The 19,428-nt window shown below is 49.2% G+C and overlaps 8 protein-coding genes across 8 annotated transcripts; 3 read left to right on the top strand and 5 right to left on the bottom strand.

Annotated features, from left to right (window-relative positions):
* Window positions 1-627: 627 nt before the first annotated feature.
* Window positions 628-1,944, bottom strand: N7487_002873 (S-adenosylmethionine synthetase; the record flags this gene model as incomplete). Its single annotated transcript, XM_056870620.1, has 3 exons — window positions 628-1,628; window positions 1,684-1,769; window positions 1,868-1,944. 3 exons carry the CDS (start codon window positions 1,942-1,944, stop codon window positions 628-630), a joined length of 1,164 nt encoding a protein of 387 aa, XP_056735404.1.
* A 1,761-nt stretch (window positions 1,945-3,705) lies between these two features.
* N7487_002872 (putative signal sequence-binding GTPase GPN3) lies at window positions 3,706-4,575 on the top strand (the record flags this gene model as incomplete). Its single annotated transcript, XM_056870619.1, has 1 exon — window positions 3,706-4,575. One exon carries the CDS (start codon window positions 3,706-3,708, stop codon window positions 4,573-4,575), a length of 870 nt encoding a protein of 289 aa, XP_056735403.1.
* A 627-nt stretch (window positions 4,576-5,202) lies between these two features.
* N7487_002871 (Apq12 family protein) lies at window positions 5,203-5,746 on the bottom strand (the record flags this gene model as incomplete). Its single annotated transcript, XM_056870618.1, has 2 exons — window positions 5,203-5,642; window positions 5,731-5,746. The coding sequence occupies 2 exons, from the start codon at window positions 5,744-5,746 to the stop codon at window positions 5,203-5,205; spliced, it is 456 nt and encodes a 151-aa protein (XP_056735402.1).
* A 730-nt stretch (window positions 5,747-6,476) lies between these two features.
* Window positions 6,477-9,711, bottom strand: N7487_002870 (uncharacterized protein; the record flags this gene model as incomplete). Its single annotated transcript, XM_056870617.1, has 4 exons — window positions 6,477-6,738; window positions 6,803-8,250; window positions 8,303-9,301; window positions 9,421-9,711. 4 exons carry the CDS (start codon window positions 9,709-9,711, stop codon window positions 6,651-6,653), a joined length of 2,826 nt encoding a protein of 941 aa, XP_056735401.1. The 3' UTR covers window positions 6,477-6,650.
* Window positions 9,712-10,125: 414 nt separating this feature from the next.
* Window positions 10,126-10,746, top strand: N7487_002869 (uncharacterized protein; the record flags this gene model as incomplete). The annotated part of the gene is made up of 2 exons (XM_056870616.1): window positions 10,126-10,266; window positions 10,687-10,746. The coding sequence occupies 2 exons, from the start codon at window positions 10,126-10,128 to the stop codon at window positions 10,744-10,746; spliced, it is 201 nt and encodes a 66-aa protein (XP_056735400.1).
* Window positions 10,747-13,050: 2,304 nt separating this feature from the next.
* On the bottom strand, window positions 13,051-14,131 carry N7487_002868 (uncharacterized protein; the record flags this gene model as incomplete). Its single annotated transcript, XM_056870615.1, has 4 exons — window positions 13,051-13,250; window positions 13,293-13,595; window positions 13,709-13,996; window positions 14,095-14,131. 4 exons carry the CDS (start codon window positions 14,129-14,131, stop codon window positions 13,051-13,053), a joined length of 828 nt encoding a protein of 275 aa, XP_056735399.1.
* A 763-nt stretch (window positions 14,132-14,894) lies between these two features.
* Window positions 14,895-15,982, top strand: N7487_002867 (uncharacterized protein; the record flags this gene model as incomplete). Its single annotated transcript, XM_056870614.1, has 2 exons — window positions 14,895-14,948; window positions 15,041-15,982. The coding sequence occupies 2 exons, from the start codon at window positions 14,895-14,897 to the stop codon at window positions 15,980-15,982; spliced, it is 996 nt and encodes a 331-aa protein (XP_056735398.1).
* A 399-nt stretch (window positions 15,983-16,381) lies between these two features.
* On the bottom strand, window positions 16,382-19,111 carry N7487_002866 (M protein repeat protein; the record flags this gene model as incomplete). Its single annotated transcript, XM_056870613.1, has 3 exons — window positions 16,382-17,326; window positions 17,384-18,867; window positions 18,922-19,111. The coding sequence occupies 3 exons, from the start codon at window positions 19,109-19,111 to the stop codon at window positions 16,382-16,384; spliced, it is 2,619 nt and encodes an 872-aa protein (XP_056735397.1).
* Between the last annotated feature and the right edge of the window lie 317 nt (window positions 19,112-19,428).

Genomic DNA, 19,428 nt, shown 5'->3' with positions numbered 1-19,428 from the left:
CGCCTGGACCAAGTAAGACGTTAATTGATTTCAATACAGTGGTCGAGAGACTGTCTCAAGAATTTCATCTAGGTATTGAAAATCCTTTCTTAGGAGACTTGAGTGCGTTAAAAAGTACGTAAACTAGTGGTATGCTTCCAAAAACAATATATGAAAAAAGATATAATATTATGAGTCTATCGCTAATGTTTGGATTAGCATGCCCAGGACCAAGACGAAAAGAACCCTCAAAGACTCTCGCAGAGAGTGCTATCAAGGTTCCCTCGAAACCGTTAGAGCATGATCCAGCGTAGAAGCAGGACCAGAGGCTCCCCGAAGGTACCATGGGCAATGAGGTAGAGAGGTGGTGTTGAAGACTTTCGCTCCAGAAAAACGCCAAAAACTTCCTTTCCCAGCCGATGAAAAGTGGTATCATGTTGAATTTTGTCTTCGCCGAAAAGGCCCGTCATTTGCGCGACCATGCAGATAATGAAACAAGAGAAGTTGGTCTCCTAGTGGAAACCAACTTCTCGATTTTATGAGGGTTTTTTATAGTCTATGCTCATCGTGCTTTGAGTTGTTGAAAACAAAGCAAATCATCACAGTCGTCAAAAATTGTCCGGAGTCACCGGATTAAGCAGAGCCCGCTTAGAACTTGAGGGCACGGGGTGACTCCCAGGAGAACTCCTGGTTGGTGAAGTGACCGTTCTTGGCGGTCTGGTAGTAGATGGGCTTGGCCAGGTCAAGATCCTTCACGATGACACCGGGACGGAGATCAAAGTTGTCGCGGATGATCTGGACCAGCTCGTCGGAGGTCTTGGAGGAAGTACCGTAGCTCTCAACGAAGATGGAGAGGGGCTCAGCGACACCAATGGCGTAGGAGAGCTGGACAAGGGCACGGCGGGCAAGCTTGGCGTGGACCAGAGACTTGGCAATCCAGCGCGCAACGTAGGCGGCGGAACGATCGACCTTGGAGTAATCCTTTCCGGAGAAAGCACCACCACCGTGGGCACCCCAACCACCGTAGGTATCGACAATGATCTTACGGCCAGTGAGACCGGCATCACCCTGAGGACCACCGATGACGAAGCGGCCGGAGGGCTGGATGTGGTAGACAGTGCGGTCATCGAGGAGCTCGGCGGGGATGACCTTGCGAACAATCTTCTCCTTAATGACAGAACGGAGCTCCTCAGTGGTGACATCGTCACTGTGCTGGGCAGAGACAACGACGGTGTCGACGCGCAGAGGCTTGACGGCACCGTTGTCGTGGGCGTACTCAATGGTGACCTGGGTCTTGGTATCGGGGAGCAACCAGGGGATGGAGCCATCATTACGGGCGGCCTTCATGGCAGCGTTAAGCTTGTGGGAAAGGATGACAGTCAAGGGCAGGAGCTCAGGGGTCTCGTCGGTGGCATAGCCGAACATGATACCCTGGTCACCAGCACCGAGCTTCTCAAGAGCCTCCTCGTAGTGAAGACCCTGAGCGATATCGGGGGACTGCTGCTCAATGGCAACCAAGACGTTGCAGGTCTTGTAGTCAAAGCCCTTCTCGGAGGCATCGTAACCGATGTCCTTGATAGCGCCACGGATGATCTTCTGGTAGTCCAGGTGGGCCTTGGTGGTAATCTCACCGAAGACCATGATCATACCTAGTGTAACATGTCAGACTGAGATCTGGCCTAAAGTAATCATTGATCAACATACCAGTCTTGGTTGCAGTCTCGCAAGCGACCTTGGAGAGGGGATCCTCAGAAAGGCAGGCATCGAGGATGGCATCGGAAACCTGATCACTATGGATGGATTAATACTTGTGCCGATTGGAATTGGTGTAAACCCCGTCTCATAACCCTCCGAGGGTAGAAACGAGGTTTTAGGGGATATAACTCACGCAATCTTATCGGGGTGACCCTCACCGACAGACTCGGAGGTGAAGAGGAAAGTGCCACTGTTTGAAACAGAACCCATTGTGACGGTGTGTGAAGAAACGGAAATTGACAAGGGAAAAAAATGGGGGAAAGAAGAATGGAGAGAGAAGAGGAAAGGAAAAGGGAGGAAGATCTATTGGGGAGGGGGAATTTGGTGGGGTTTTGCTTTTTTTTTTCGAGTTACATAGACGGTACCAAAGAAAAGATAGTGTGAGTGGGGGACTGGTCAGGTACTACCGAAGTACAGTCATGTTGCATGAGTATTTGCACCCCAGTACTTCCGTCACTTCACCGCTATTCTATACCGCCTACCTATTCCTACTAGTATACTACGCGACTACGCGCAGCGCGCAGTATACTAGTATTATACAGGCTATTACCCCCTCTTCTTCCTATTTTTTTTACCTTTCTAACTCTTTCTCTATACTCTACTACTATGGCCCGTGGCCCAGAGCTTCCACCGCACGTTCGCGAGCGTATATGTGAGCTAAAACGCTCAGCAAAATGGGGTGCTAAACGTATTCAAAAGCACGCGTACCCTCATATCCCTCTTTCAACTATTCATTACACCTTACGCCAGGAAACAAAGCGCTCCCATGGTATCTCAATGCCTCGCCTTGGTGGTCCAAGGAAGCTTACTGAAGAGGACCGAGATCGTGTGTATGATGCTATTCAGTCCCGTCCTGATATTACGCGTGAGGATCTACTTGCTGAGGTCGATTATAAGGTTAAAGCGCACTCAATCTGGCGTTTAACCCACGAAATGGGCCTTCGAAAATGGCGGAAGATGAATCGACCCTATCTTACGCCTATTCACGCTGCAAAACGTCTTAATTGGGCCCTTACCTATCGCCACTTTACACCTGAGGACTGGAAAAGGGTCTTTTGGTCGGATGAGACTACAGTTGAACGTGGACAAGGTGCTCGGAAGGAGTGGACTTTTATTCCTCCTAAAGATCAGCTTCAAAATCGGAATTCCGGTATTCAAATGACACTCTCGAAAGGGAAGCAGTCAAAACAGATGTTTTGGGCCTATTTCTCAGGTGCTCCACGGAAAACTGGCCTTATTCCTCTATACGGAGATCCAAATGCAGAGCGGAAGGGTATTACAAAAGAGGTTATTTATAGTCTCTACCGTGGTATCCTTCCTACCTTACTTGCAAATGAAGATGCTATCTTCCAACATGATAACGCACCTACACACACTGCGTATATAGTTCAAGAACTACTACGCGAGATAGGTGTAAATGTTATGGATTGGCCTCCTTATTCACCTGATTTAAACCCGATTGAGAACCTCTGGGCGTTATTAAAGGCAGATATCTTAAGGCTAAGGCCTTGGTTACGAGAGATGCCTAATAATCAGGAGACCTGGGCCGAGCTAGTAGATGCAGCGCAGTATGCATGGGAGAATCTGACAGTGCACCACTTTGTAAATTTAGCAGAGACTATGCCGCACCGGGTGGAAGAGGTTATTAAATACGAAGGTTGGCATACTAGTTACTAGCTAGTTAGTTAGGTGTTTCTAAATGAGAAGTTTTAAACGGCAGAAAATAAGTGGGGCCTAAGCCTTCCGAGGTACTGGGGTGCAAATACTCATGCAACGCCACTGTACCCTCAAGTACCCTCGTTGTACTCCGTACGCGGTACTTCTTGTCCCTTGTCAGCCCCCGTGATCGCGCCATCGGGGGGCGGTGAGCTTGGGCAGTTTACCCGGGCAATGCAATTTTCTTGTGATAAGATAGAAGAGCATTGAAGTGCTTTTTTTGTACTTTCTATACTTTCTATCCGATATACAACCATGTCCAAATTCGGTGTCCTGGTAATGGGCCCTGCAGGTGCAGGCAAAACCACATTCAGCAATGCGATAATTCAACACCTTCAAACAACTCGCCGTAGCTGTTTCTACGTGAACCTCGACCCCGCCGCGGAAACATTTGCCTACGAACCAGATCTCGATATTCGTGACCTGATCACTTTGGAAGATGTGATGGAAGAGATGGGCCTAGGACCAAATGGAGGTCTCATCTACTGTTTCGAGTTCCTACTCCAAAACCTGGAATTCCTATCTGAGGCATTGGAGCCATTGAGTGAAGAGTATTTGATCATCTTCGACATGCCCGGCCAAATCGAGCTCTACACACACATTCCTCTTCTACCAACCCTCACAACATTCCTTTCCCGACAGGGTCCGTTGAATATCAACATGTGTGCTGCCTACCTACTCGAAAGTACATTTGTCATCGATAAAGCCAAATTCTTTGCCGGTACACTCAGCGCCATGTCTGCCATGCTGATGATGGAGATGCCACACGTCAACATTCTCAGCAAGATGGACCAAGTCCGTGATATGGTGACACGCCGGGAATTAAAACGATTTACCAACGTGGATGTGCAATTGCTGCAAGAGAAGGAAGAGGACGATCTCACTGCAAGTGCAAACCCAATGGCTGCGGAATCCCTGATGAGCGGCGGGTCTTTCAAGCAGCTTAACCGGGCTGTCGGACAGTTGATCGACGATTTCAGTATGGTTTCATTCTTGCAATTGGATGTCTCGGATGAGGACAGCGTCGCGGCGATTGTGAGCCATATCGACGATGCTATCCAGTACCATGAGGCCCAGGAACCGAGAGAACCCAAGGATGCAGTTGAGGTGGACTATGAGGATTGAGGGATATCACACGTGATTACTGCAGCGCTGTGACTTGAAGTCAAAATTTCTGCATATTCTTCGAGACCCCCCACGACCGACCACTTCACCCAATGCCACCTCATGCAGCAGCCTCAAGTTTCCCGCAGCGGAGCAGTCTGAGACAAAGTGCATTTTTAATCTCACATTGCTATCATACGGCCGGTATTACAACATTGGAAACGTTCCAATATGCTTATCGCGCCGACCTACGCAGCATTGGAGCTCCCTCGGCATCTGAAATCAACCATACTTACGACACAACCGTGGCTGATGCTACCAGAGTCAGAGTTGAGAGCTCTGTACACAGCAAATGGATATTCGGTCATATCCCCAGATAACAGAATCATAATGAAACTATAATGAAACCCAAACAATTCATGAGTATTATGATGTCTAGAACTCCAAAACAAGTCGTTAATCGCTAGCCCAATTTAGCGGGATGAAGTAAAGAAACAGGCAGACCCATTGCGCATTTTCATCATATACCCCCAAACAGGCATGCCAGCCTGGGATAAAAGACAGTAAGAATCCGAGGATTTGAATACCACAAACATCCTCAATTTTTCCAATTACACAACCCCATCCAATAAACCAAACCAAACCACCCTACTTGGGGTTCCCCGCGTAAGCCGCCGCAGCGATCTTACTCTTTTCCTGGAAATCGTTCACAAATCCATATATCACACCAGAAAGCCACCCGAAATCCCTGCTCGCATTCTCAACACCGACGCTGTAGACATAGTAGCCGATGCCGATAATCGTGCCCCAGAAGGCAAGCCTGAAAGCGAGTGTGACCCAGAACATGACCACGCGGTAGGCGTATCCTAGAATCTTAACGGAGACGAAGAGTATGATGAGGAGGATGAATACTGAGAGCAGGTCTGGGATGGAGGAGGAGTAGGAGGCGAGGAAACTCGACAAGGGCTCGATTAGGTATGGTTGGAGCACCATTGTACGTAGGTGCGAGAGTTTTGTTGTGAGCTGGTCCTGTGTTGTTGTTTGGAGATAGGTGAATGCAGGATTCTGAAGGACTGTTTGGAGGTTCTCTGTGTCGGTGGAAGGATTGGTTAGCTTGTGGGACTTTGCACTGCGGTTTTCGTATCTCTATGGCTTGAAAGTAGGTGAGGTAGATACCTGGTAAGAAGTCCATGATCGCTGTGTCTTTGAGTATGTTTGTTGACGTGGTCGACAAGGGAGAGACAGAGACCAGAGAGGGAGAGAGAGATGTCCCTCGCGTGTCAGGTCGGTGGTCTTCTTTAGACTTGCTGGCGCTTTGTTTAAGAAATTTAGGTCTTTGTGACCCTTGAAAATGGATGTCTTCGAAAGGACCGCCGATGCGAGGCAGGGAAAGAATACCCTGGCCTTTTAATAGTCAGAGTGTGGGTTCTTTGACTCGAGGGCGCTTTGTTTGGTCTCGTGCTGGAGCTCGTTGTTTGTAGTTGAGCAATGCGACCAGGTCGATGAAGGGTTTTGGTAAATGTGTTAGGCGTCAACTGAAGCGGAGACTAGAAGAGCTTGCTTCTGGGGGTATATATTCCGATGCGATCAATGATAGACAGGCCAAGAAGCGAATGTGACATTCAAGCTGGGGTTTCCAAGTTGCGGCGTGGCACCCGAATGATAAGAGGATGCAAACTAAACAAACATCGCATGTGAAGAGATCCTCTATTTGGGTCCATGAGTCTCACTTATTCAATACTCTCAGCTGATCTCGATACTTTTCATGAATATCAAATTGATAACAAATGATACTATACACTAGATTAGATATTTACCCAAATAGAGACGGGTTTTATATACATGTGCGACCAATAATAGTCGACCACCAGTCTCGTGAATGTAAAAGACAAAACGCCCCGAGCCCAAGTCAGGGAAGAGGCCAGCGCGATGCCACAGGCATGATCTTCATAAAAGAACCCAAAACAAAAACCCGGTACTCCGGGCTAACTCCAAGATATTGTACTCTACCATCGCGGACGATGGGAGCGCAAATGCAAATGCAGATGTGGTATAGTAAAATATTAGAAAAGGACAAAGCGCGAGATTCGTCAAATTTACAGGGCGTTGATAAGCCCTCTGAGGGCCTCACGCTCAGCTTGGATTTCGGTCTGAAGTTGACGGGTCTGGCGTAGAGCGTCGTCTCTGTGGGATGAGTTAGTAAATGGGATGGAAGCAAGGAATATCAGACGAAACACGAATTGCATACCTGTCAGTTTGAAGCTGAGCCACATCGAGCTGTGTGCGGTTCATCCGTCCAACCACTTGCTCCATCTCCATATCAGCATCACGGAGGAGCTTCTCGAGATCTTTGACTCGCCGCTCGAGGATTTCAGACTGGACAACCTCGGTCAAGGGTACACCCTCACCGCTTGTGGTCTGATCAAGACGCGGCGAGCGGGAATCGAATGGTGCGTTCGGCGGCCGTGGCGAGAGGCCGACTAGGTTGCGACCGCCATTCATCATACGCGTGAGCTGGGCATGCTGGCTTTCCTTCAGCAAACGAATCTCGTCCTCGTGCTTGGCCATCTCTTCTTCCGAATGGTTTTGCGCAACCAAAAGATCTTCCTCTAGCTCCCTCATGTGGTTCTGCAGAATATTAATCCGTTCAACAGAGATCTGCTGATCTTTGTCTCCCTTATCAATGGCTGCTGCTAGACGGGCATGCAAAGAGGAGTTGGTCTGAAGCTGGTAATGAACTTTGCTGCCCAATGCTTCAGTACGGAGAAGGGAGGAAGCAAGCTCTTCCGAGTCCGCAACATCCGCCGAAGCCTCAGATTGATCCGCCTGCAATTGTTGGAATGCAGATTGTAGGGAAGAGGAGGTGGTCACGACCTCGGCAAACCCTTCTTGGCCGGTCATCAACTCTGCACCAGCGGCAGTGTCCTCGAGAAGAAGCGCGCGTAGAGAGCTGGTCTCCTGCTCCGCACGGTCCAGATCCATCTTGAGACCAGCGAGGTTCTTCTCACACTGCCACTTGCCATCCAGGGCATCCTCAGCGCGCATGCGGAGATGATTCACCTCGTCACGCAGATTACGCACATCTCTCTCATAGCCCAGTTTCCGTGGCTGCCCCGATTGCCGGGCTTGAGCAAGCTCCATTTCGAGCATACGAGTGCGCTTCTCGTACTCGCGGGCCTGATATGCCTGGCGGTCGAGGAGGCTACGCAATGTCCGGTGGAGGGCATCACGTTGAACCTCGATATCGTGGACCTTATCAACCAATGATTCACGCGTTTCTGATGATTTACCACCGTTGTTATTATTGACCGAGTTGGACCGAGAAAGCGAACCCGAGCGAGCTAAGCCGCTGGGCTTGCGTGCAATGGAGCTCGATCGTGATACCCCAAATGCCGAGTTTCTGGGTGAGCTACCTTCCTCGGCGATGGAAGCGAATCGACCACCCTGTAGCTGAGCCAAAGAGGCATTTTCGATTTTCAAAGCTTCAATTTCCTCGATGAGCCTGTTGTCGTCTCGAAGTTGATCACGATCATTCCGTAATTGTTCCAACTCTACTCGCATGGCAGTAAGTAGGTCCTCGAAGTTATCCTTGGATTGTCGCTCCTCGAGCAGCTTCCGCTTGGTATTTTCCAGGGCGGTCTCGAGTTCCTTAGTTTTCGACGACAAATCGGACAAATCCGTTCTCTCGCGTCGAAGCTAGATAAATGTTAGCAGGAGTCGTATGTTGCACATAGTTTGCCAGCCGTACCTGTTGAACTTGAGATTCCAGGATTTGAACATGTGACTCTGATGCCAACCGTTGGGACCGCTCTTCCTGTAACTTCTGCGATAATTCGACCTTGAGCTGTGCCCGTTCTTGCTCTGCAGCGCGGCGAATCTTTTCGATATCTTCACTCTTCCCAGCATCTGAGGCGTAGCGAACAGAGCTAGTACCCGAATCCGAGAAATAGTCACTTGTCCGTCGATTGATGTCCGGACCTTCTAATTGTAGCCGTTCGACTAGATCCTCCAAATCCATTTCTCGGCGGATAGATCCCGCCAATTCGGAGCTTATCTCTCGTAATTCATTCTCTATGTCTGCCATTTTGGACATAAATATATTTTCCTTTAAACTCGAAGCCCCCAGTGAAGGGGTCCGTGCCGGAAGACCATATCCATTGGTCTTGGAATCGTATGGGGATCCGGGTTTGAAAGGGACGTTTGCTAATGGTGGCATGGGGGAAGGCATTGCTGATCGACCGGAGTCGGAGATCTCAGTGCTTGATGATTCGCCCCCAGGGGATGTAGTTGTATTACTATTCGCCGCCTTCCAGCCAAAGAAGGAGCTGATCTTGTTACCAGGGGTTTTGGGGTGTCGTGGATCTCCCGAACCCATTGACATTGATATAGAACGCGGATCGACGTCGATGTGTAGTGGAGGTGGCCTGTTCATAGGTGCATGTACTGCCATGCTCGTTGCCCGTCGTGACGATCGTTTCGTTGGAGGAGGGGATTTGAGGACCGGGATGAATGGTTCGCTATCTAGACGACTGTGTAGGGGCGTTCCATTCATGAACTGATACTGATGTTCGTATTCTTCGTCAAAGTAAGAGGGATCCTCGTCTTCGTCGTCGTCGTCGTCCTCAAGCACGGATCTCAAGTATGAGGCGGAGCCGTGGCGGGAAGCGGCGGTATCGATGTGTAGGGGTTGGGTAGGGTTCCGTCCTCGGGAATATCTGGGGAGTTGGGACAGGGGCACGCGATTAGCCTTCCAGACTGTGGAGAAGCGGAATATCATGTATAGGCCATATCATGCTTGGCGGGTACAAGGTAGGTAGCCGGGGAAAGAAAAGGAGGGTCTGAAGAAAGAGCCGGGAGAGGAAAAACCGGGGTCATGCTAGTCGCGTACCTATTGGGGTTCTTTTGTACCGATATATATGAGTCTCCATCCACTGATAAAGGGGATAGTGGTCTGGCCACGGGTGCAGTGGGAACTGAGGTGGGTTTATCTCCCTCGAACGAAATGGGAGAGGAGGGGTGGTCAGGGCCCGAAGTCACTGGATCACCATTGTGCGGGAGAGGTTTCCTTCGCACTGGAGGAGTAGTTGGAGGGGGATTAAAACTAGAGTAGCTCTCTGAATGGGCGGGAGAGCCGCCAGACCCAACAGGAGACGCCATGAAACACCCTGGTCCGTATCAAAAAATAGCCATAGATCGACGGTCGTTCATGCCGATTAGCACGGGAAAGGGTATGGCACGCGCCAATGAGACGACCAAAAGGGTAAGGATTATTCTCAGGATAATATCAAACGAGAAGGGAAATGGGAGAAAAGGAGAAAGTCTTGGTCTAGGACAAGCCGGGGCGATTGGCGCAAACCGCCCGTGGGTTCTCCATTTCATTAGCGCTGGCTTCGGGACGAGTAAGCGTGGGTGGAGCGCAGGGGGGCTGGCGTGGGTCTGGACTTGCATGGATTCGATTGGTACGATACATCGTGCAATGGTGCTCTGGCCGGTAGGATCGACATCACTTGAACCTACTATGAAGCGTAGTGATAGGGTTGACATCCTCATTGATAGTCCGGCCACCGTAAGATGTTCTATACTGTATCAATATATGGAATTACTCTGTACGGAGTATATGGAGTATATGGTGACGCGGTTCAAAATATGAAAATAGAACATTCAATAGTGTCAAGTGGCACAAAGAACCCCTTGAGTCGTGGAGATGAAGAGGTTGGCCCGGGCTAATGCTTGGCAATTCAGGGGTAGCCTTGTCGCCCTGTACCGAACATGTACCTTTCTGTACTTTTCTGTAACTTTACTTATCTTTAAATACTGAGAAGTACTTTTGAGTACTTTATTCTACCTTTTGGTATTTACTTTGTCGGTGTCAGCGTACATCTGAAGTGCTATTTCACTATTATACAGTAGATTCAAATTATGTATTCCATCTAGTTTTTGTAGATAACTCCACCTACTCCGTACTCTGTATGGAAATTTGAACTCAATGTGTACATATCTAATACCCACATATTTAATTGTCTGCAGTAGATTAAGGGGTCCTAAAAAAATCATCTCCAACTGTGGACATGTTGCCCCTTTTCCCCTTTGGGAGCTCCGTCTCTAGTCCAAGCTTCTCAATTTTATGAAAAGACCAAAGTTATTCCCTGGCAGAAGAACGTGCTGAATTCAATACTACACGCTGACCACTAAGCTGTGTCCAATCAAAGTGAGATGTCGATCGACACAGCGTCTCGCCAGACACTCGGACCAGCGCGTGGACCGGCATGTATTGCTTCAACGGGCTAAGCGCCTAGGTGCTAAAGAACCTGCTCCTGCATCGTGTCACATCAGGAAGTTGACCAATATGACTGTAGTTTATGCTCCGTACTCCCTACAGTCCACTGATGTGACATTACTCCATTTTTTGTCCAGAGTTGAATCCCAAGTTGCTGCTCCAGGCCCCACCTGAAAAAACATTACTTACTGCATTCCGTATGGATTATTTTCGCGCCTGGGACTGATTGGACAATCATGTGCTCCTTGCTCCAACTCAGGCCTGAAGGATTCAACTCTAAGTTGTACATCGATGTCCATGTATACTTCTCAATCTCCCGTGGCGTGAAGAAAAGGCTCAGCACTAATTAATTATCACACTACGCTTATTTAAGACTAGGGTCTGAAAATATTAAACATTATAAAATCATTGTGTCATCAACCCCTTATCGATCTATAAGGGTTTTAGGGGGTACGGAGTACGGAGTACGGGGCGTTTATGCAACTTCTGGGACTTGCGCCGTGTTATCCCCTATGGAGACAACTGTTTCACTGGTCTCACGGAGTACAATATATGTAGGAAAATTAGCCTGGACGTTATGATCCCGGCAACGGTGATACAAAAATAGCCATACGAGGTGGCTTGATATATTGTGTGAAATTAATAATGGTTCTAAAATGTGTAGGGCTGGTCCATCAGGGTCCACCCTAGCTGTCGCTGACAGAGTTGACAACTCAGAGTTCGGAGTTAGTGTTATGTAGAGTAAGTAGTACGGAGTACATTATATCACTTTGGTTATTTAATGTTTAATTTTTAGGGATGAATTGGGGATATTTTGGGTCACTATATCCAAAGCATATGCACTTAACTTTTAATCTTAACACAATCGGCTCCGGCTCCGTATGGAGTAAGTAGTCAAGATATGTTGTAGCTGTCTCAGTCCACCTGCACGTCAATAAAGAAAAGGCGGCTTATGCACCCCCCGTTTGCTCCACTCCCTCTAGTCTAGATGATGTCTCACATTTGATCTTGTCTCACATTCAAAGACTTGATAACATAGCTTGCGCCCGTTCGGCGATCAATGATCTTCTGACTTTGTTCAAATCCCAGCCACTGCCGTTCTATCATTAGAAGCAGTTGAAAATATTTGGATCCATCGGGCGGCTAGATGTCTCGATGCTGCATCCACGCTGTTTCAGGGGCCCTTGCTGTTTATACTTTGTTTTTGAACAAAATAAAGCAGAGTCATGCTGGGCTCCTAGATTATTGGGTGCAATATTTGGCTCACACACCCGTGGATATCATTCCCGCATCCTGACTTTTATAGGTATGGTGGTGACAATAGGAGCAGGGTTTATGTACCAGGGCCTCGGTACTTTCCTTTCGCAGCCTTGTCCCCCTCTCCTTGATCCCTAATCCAAACGCATCTTAGGTTTTACAGATTTACTCTGTACTGTCTTTCAAAACCTCAAACCCTGTCCACGGGAGGTGAACCATGCGAGAAAGCTTGTACTGCATGTGGACCCACGACAAACAATGAGAATATGATTATCCAAGCCATCTCAAACCTTTTCTATGGGACACCTGACAGTCTCGTCCATCAGTTACCAGTTCTAATATGATTCTGGGAGATCTAAATGACGAGAGCCCAAACCCTATTGTTGTTCCTTCCCAACCTGCGTACAACTGTGGCCTAATTAGGCAATTGAAATCATCTGGAAGGCGCGACGTCCCCAGCGAGTATAACCCCCATCGTCCCCTTCACTCATTCATATTATAGATCAACTCCCACTGTCTGTCCCTACCCTACCATCTAAACACTCGAGGGCCGAGGATACGTGGCCTTCATCACTTCAATATCAAAGAACTAAAAGAAATGCATTCGCTTTGGATTTCACGTAAGACGAATTGATCTTTGAATGGGGAAAGCTGGTGCGAGAGCATCTAAGTATCCCAGATGAGGCACATGGGAATTCTAACCTTGGAAGTAGTTATGTGTGACTTGCGTTGTGAAGTGTTGCGCGGCATAACGAAAGTGACCAATGTGCCTCTTTCGACTCGGCGAAGTGAGCGCATGATGCGGAGAACCTTAGGGACTTCAAGATCAGAATAATAAACCATATGGAATGTTGAATCAGAATTCGTGTTCGTATATTTCAAGGCTTCGTCCCACAAGGGTATTATAGAAAGGCCCCAAACATTGGCGTGCAGACAAGAGAAGAGTCCCCTTCATATTAGAATCAAACCCCGATATTATTATTCCAATTGGGGTTATACCCTCGCGCAGTCCCAAAGACATTGCGTATTTCATAATGTCCATTTGTGCTTTCATAGGAGGTAAATCCGGCCATACACCCAAGGATAACATGGAAGAAACCAGTGATGACACCATATACAGCCCCAGCGGCAGCAGCAACATTGTAAGCGCAGATATCATAACCTTAAAGTCCACATTTCAAGTGTTAGTCAAATCATACCTCACCAAATGCATCAAGAACAGCGAAGAGAGTAGCCCCCAAAGCTTTCATGATAAGGGAGAGGCAGTAACTAACCTTCGTTATGTGCCATACGAGCAAAGACGTATCCTCCCAAAGCATCGAAGCCCATAATACAAAGTTGTGTCTGAGGTTTGCTACCATATAGCCCCCAGCCGCTGAGATACAAATCAAGATTAGCAATGGAGAGCTGCAAGCGAAGAAAATGGACTTACATTGATATAGCCCCATGCACTCCCCTGCAAGCGGAATAGCAGCGACAACAGCCGCAATAAGCAACGCGCTTGGTGCTATCTACCGTTAGCTACGATCACCCGATACCTCATAATCATAACCACCAACTCAAGTCGCATCGCATAGAGTTCAAACCGAACGATACTTCAGAGGACGGGCCTTCACTCACTTTCTCCAAGAACCAAATTGCTAACTTCTGCTGTCACCAGGACACAAATCCCAAAGCAACTTGCTACCAGAATTAACAGTATCCACGCCGGAGTTGGCAAGCCCGCGAACCCCGCGAATTCGACAAACGCCAACACCCCTGATTTAGTAACTCCAGCGAGAGCACCGATTTGCATTGCTCTCGCTGTCAGTGGACTCCCATTGACATGCGCGGCAGTCGCCACTGCAGCTGGACCAGCGGCGGCATTTACTGCGACGTCCAAGGCAGCCAGGGCGAAGAACGTCCATACTAAAGTAAGTAAATATTGGGTTGAAACATGATGAAATCGGAATGAGGGATTAATCTCGATTTGCTTAGGGTTCATGGGTAGGAAAATTGGGACTTACTGTTGATAGCAGGACGGTTGACATTGTCCATATCCATGGTGAGAATTGTTAGCAACAACCAGCTCGATTCATGGACTGTAATAGAACTAGTGACGATTCACAAGGTCGGAATTTATGCCTAGCACTGAGAATGAGAGTAGTTGTCTTATAGGAAAATTGGATTTGTTGGCCAAGACTTTATAGATAGGCAAGCTCCCCATTTCTCACTGCCAAAAGCCTCGTGGGGGTCATACGGATGACGCTGGGAGAGGCTGAAAAAGCTCAAGGCCCTGTTTATCTCTCACTGAAACGGGGTCAATCACGAAGCATTAAACGAAGGGCTGCAGTAGCTTGAATATACAGTTCCCGATTGACCAATCAAGGAGCTCATTTACCGAGACTTGGTCCCTGGCGTTCTTTAACCAGCCCTAATTCGGCCTTAGCGGCAGTAAGCATCGTTCGGGCGCCACATGGGGCATACCCAGGCGACCCAATCCCAGTGCGATCAAGATCATCTTGGCAGACTCAGCCGCTTTTTTGTCTTTACCAAACCGTGAAGACTTGATGTTTTTGACTGGTGATCGCAGGGTGTCGTGGCGCAATGCTACTGCTTAGCCACTTTCGTGCCCGGGCACATGCTTTTTTCCTTTTTTCCTTTCCTTTGCCCTTTCGTCATGTGAATCGAGAGAGCCCCATCGAGGACTGTAAGAGCTATGGATAATTGAACTGAGGCTAAGATATAGAGCGTCTCACCCCTCCACGCAGGCCACCGTTAGCTCATCGCTTGGAAAGTCGTTACAACGATCATCGTGCAGCACAAGATGAACTCAACGACATGTGTCATCGAGGCTAACCCCGATGTATCTGGGGTCGGAGTAAGTATCATCTCATATGCCATAACTTTCATGCTATCACAATCTAGCTCCCTACCTTGAAGGAACCCTCAGCTAAGCTATTACCCACACAGATCCGTATATCGATCTACGCCCTCTGCCTAGGCGGGTCAATCACCAGCTATCTACTCCGCGTGTTTGCCCCAGGCGAAGATCAAGAAGAGTTCTCGCGTGGCGTTTCCTCCGCCCTCGGCATGCAAGGCCTAGCCCTCCTCTGCACAGCAATCTACCAGACATTTCGGGGCGACCTAACACTCTTCCACGCGATATGCGTTGTGCACCTTCTCGCCATACTTGGCATGAATATGGTAAGCAAAGGCCGGTATGCAGGACTCGGTCCATGGCGACTGTATTTCTTCTCCGCGATCCAGCTCCTGGCTTTGGCGGCCTTCCTCGCTTTCAACGTTTATGTCTGGGTGAAGGCGCCGCAATTTGGCAGCCAGCCTCAGTGCAACAAGGATACGGTGTATGTGATCTTTGGTGTCAGCATCAAAGCCACTTCTCCTGTATTCCGGTACATCATTCTGGGTACGTTGGGTGCAATTGTGGCTGGTTGTGCTCTTACTTTCACGTGTATGTTGCCGTGTCTGTGTGGGTACGTTGCGTATCGGAGGCGGAATCCCGACGCTGGAAACCGGATTGAGGGCCAGAAAAGAGGTTGGATGAGCTGGTTTGTGGAGGTCAAGCATCCTGTTTATCAAGATCGTCTTGACCCACCCGAGAGGCTGCACGGCAAGGCGCTGCTCAACTTCACACTGACCACGGTCGCGTACTGTTCATTCTGCATATACTTGATTGTTTCGCTTGAACAGACTATCCATCGCAACAACCTTGACCCCGAAGAGAAAGGGTGGACATTTGGACAGGTTATTGCAATTTTCTTGTTGTTGGGTGTCGCCAACGAACTGCTTAACGTCCTTCTTGCGAGTTGGGATAGAAAGCAGGCCGAAAGCTCTCAGCAGCTGGTGCAGTTTAGGCCGGACACTGGGAACTCGGTGCATTCCTCATCTTCCTGATATGTTTATTTGTAGCAAATTTGAGAGAAAGTGGAACACCCTGAAGAAATGCGCTCATAGTATTGCCGACATCCGAAATTAATCACCAAGGCACGTTTTGGATAATACGAGTATTTCTCTTGGAAATTACCGCGAGCTCCAATCTCGCCTGCAAGTCTCATTTTCCGAATTCAAAATGGCCTCAGCCCCGGGGCACTTATGGCTGCTCCGCTTAAATGGGAAGGTGCGCTGTGATGTAGAAGCCAATTCGTTGTATGACATCGATTAATTTGTACAGGACAGGATATATATTCTATTTACAAACCCGAGTGGCATAAGTCTAAGCATGAAAGACCCAAGCCGAGAAGCGACCCTCTGGTGGCTCACTAAATGGTAGATAAACATCTAACCAGTTCGCCCTCATTTCATGGTACTGTCAACCAGCTCGCGGTAGATCTTCTTGAGATCAGCGATATCAGCGTTTAGTTCGTCAACCTGCTCGCTCTTTTCGCCTAGCATTTCAAGAGTGGTTTGGTAGCGCTGGTCAAGGTCTTCGAGTTCAGCTTCGAGTTCATGCACGCGGGAATCCGAGAGCTGCTTCTCTTCAAGCTCACGCATAAGGTCCACAACCTGTTGCCGGGCTTCGTCGCGCTGGGTCGTCACGCGGGCTAGTTCGTCCTTGGAGCCAGCGCGCTCGCTCTCTAGCCGGCGGACGGTGGCACTCATGCGCTCGACCAGCTGCACAGAAGGGCCGGCACCGACGGTTGACTCGGAGATGATGTCGTTGATACCGCGCGATGGAGGTGCTTGGGTACCGCCGTATGCTGAAGGAGTGGCAGGAGTGGCAGAATCTTCGAAGTACTCTTCCGGCTCAAAGCTGATGGAGGGTGCTGCAAGGATCGATGGATTGGTGTTGATGTGCGGGGGAGAAAGCGTAGCTTGGGTGATTGAGGCAGGGTAGGAGTTTTGCCGAGGCGGCGTGCCAATTTCCGGTGAGGTGAAAGCCATAGTAGATGAGCGCCGGCTAGGAGGGCGGAAGTCCGATAGCCCTGGGGTTATGGCGTCGAGGGTGCTCGATCGCCGTAGAGATGCAACGGGGGATACTCCACGCAGTTGTGACGGGGAATTCACCTGCTCTCTCCACTTGGTCCGTTCTTCCTCTAGCTTTTGCGCCCACGTTGCGTCGCATGTTCTCTTCTGCTCGGCCATATCTTTTTGCGTCGAGGCGAGGTCCTCTGCCGCTTTCTCGAGTTTCTGTTGCAGCTTCTGCAGCTCTTCCATGCGTTCCTCAAGCCTGCTTTCCAAGTCGTGCTCGGCTTCTTTGGCATTGTCTAGTTCCTCTTCAAACTTCTTTAACTTGTGGTTCTACATTGATGTTGGTTAATCCCGCGGTGCACTAAGCCATGGAGTTTGAGATCTTACCATCTCTCGAATCTTCTTGCGAAGGTCAATCTCACGTCGACCAGCATCATCGCGTTCCTTCTCCGCACTAGCCAGGCGTGAGAGCAAAGAGCCTTCTAGTGTATGCCAGTTTTCACTAGCGGCGGCATATTGAGTTTGCAATGTCTCGATTTGACGCAGAAGTTTGGCTTGCGTCTCTCCCGTTGCCCCCGATGAAGCTTCCTCGGCGCGGGAGCGAAGACTTTCCATCTTGCTTTCTAAGACAGACTGTTCGCCTTTCAATTCGGCCTCGAGCATTCGAGCCCTTTCTTTCTCTTGCTCTATCTTCTCTTTCAACTCGGTAATTTCCCTCTTGGACTTTTCTTCACTGATGTCGCGCTCGATCTTCAGGTTGCATAGCTCCTCGTCTAGCTCTGTCGCCCGTTGCTTCTCCAGCTCTAGGGCATCGGAGTTCGCCTTTGTCTCAGCGGTTTCGGCGCGGGAAATCGCACGACTCAATTGCGATTTGATCTCTTGGACAGTCTGGCTGAGCGCATTGCGTTCATTGGTAACAGCTTCCAAGTCTTTAGTCGACTTTGTTTGCGATGACAAAGACTCGGTTGCCCTCCTCTCCGCGGCCTCTGCCCGCTTCGCTCGTGCTTCCGAGTTGACCAAGTCCCGCTCAAGCTTGTCCGTTTTTCTCTTCAATTCAGTCTGAGATTTGGTGTTTTCGGTAAGTTGCTGACGCAATTTCTTGATCACCGTGCGATGGTCCATCTCCGACTTAGACAGCTTCTGCCCTTCTTCGAGAAGCAATGCAATCTTCTCATCTTTCTCTAGGAGCTGCTTTTGCGCACTCCCTGGGGTAGCACTTGCCGCAGCATTTTTAGCCGATTCCGCAGCGTCCTTGGCGAGGTATTTCAATTTCGATTGCAATGCATCAATACGTTCAATATAACCATGCATTTCATCTTGCCATTGAGACTCGGCAGTTTTATGCTCGGCCTGCAAGCGAGCGATATCCGCGTTTTCAGCTTCCACTGGCATCTCTGATGGCAATTCAATGCTAACCCGCGGACTATCGCGCGACGCAATCTCACTCAGTACTTCATTGCGTTGCGAATCCGGCATTTCTTGACTGGCTTTGGCCGAGGCCGTTGATGGTTGTGCCACATCTATAGAGCTCCTGGGCGCAGAGTCTGCGACGCTGATGTCCATTGAAACACGCGGTGATGCCCCAGAGTCATAGCTTACCCTTGGTGAGGCTAATTTAGCGGTGCTGCTGTCGTCATTGGACTGAGAGACCTCGGGATCTTCCACCGCACTATTCACCGATGCAACACTAGAATCAATGTCCATACTCGACCGAGCTCCATTGCTGGGTACTGGACTAGCAGGCGGTGATGAGATTCGGCTCTGAGGAGACCGGGAAGAGAGATTCGAGGCATTTTGCTTCACCATAGCTCGGGCTAGACGTTCCTGAAGCCGGTCGTTTCTTCGCGCGGTCGATGAACTGCGGGAAACCGCTGAAAGATGTTAGCCAGTTCTATTGGTTCGCATAAGTGTTGTGGATTTCATACAAGCAACAGGTGCCTTTGTCGGTGACGCTTCTCCGCCTTGAGTTTCAGTGGGCTTTGCAGAAGAGCCAGTCTGATTTCCCTCGTCATCCATCAAGATGTGATCCAGCCGAGATTCGACGCCGGCTACTGCTTGCTGGAAAAAAGAACCCACGCCCCATTTTGGCTTCTGTGTCTGCGAATTCTGCGCCATCGTGGTAGAATTACTGTATTGGAAATTGGGAACAGGCTACTAAGCGGCAAATGCCTCGTGTCGCATTCGCATGGGTTCGGTGGGGGCTGCGCTCGGACGTCGACTTGCGATTGTCGTGGGGGATGTTTTCAGAGTCAATTCGACAATAATTCTTTAGATGTGTCGAGGCCTAGGCGGCAATGGCAGGGACTTGCTGCGATGGTGAAACGAGAGAGAGAGTGTGTGTGTCAGGATTTAAGCCGAATTCAGCGTACTAGGTGGAAATCCGAATCCGAACAAAGATTAAGGCGCTGGGCCGATAAGACAGTGAATGTGAA

Source organism: Penicillium crustosum, assembly GCF_028827405.1.
Source record: "Penicillium crustosum strain IBT 35664 chromosome Unknown utg000001l_segment0_segment0, whole genome shotgun sequence".
Classification (NCBI taxonomy): Eukaryota; Fungi; Ascomycota; class Eurotiomycetes; order Eurotiales; family Aspergillaceae; genus Penicillium; species Penicillium crustosum.
This window is presented reverse-complemented; position numbering and strand designations above follow the sequence as displayed.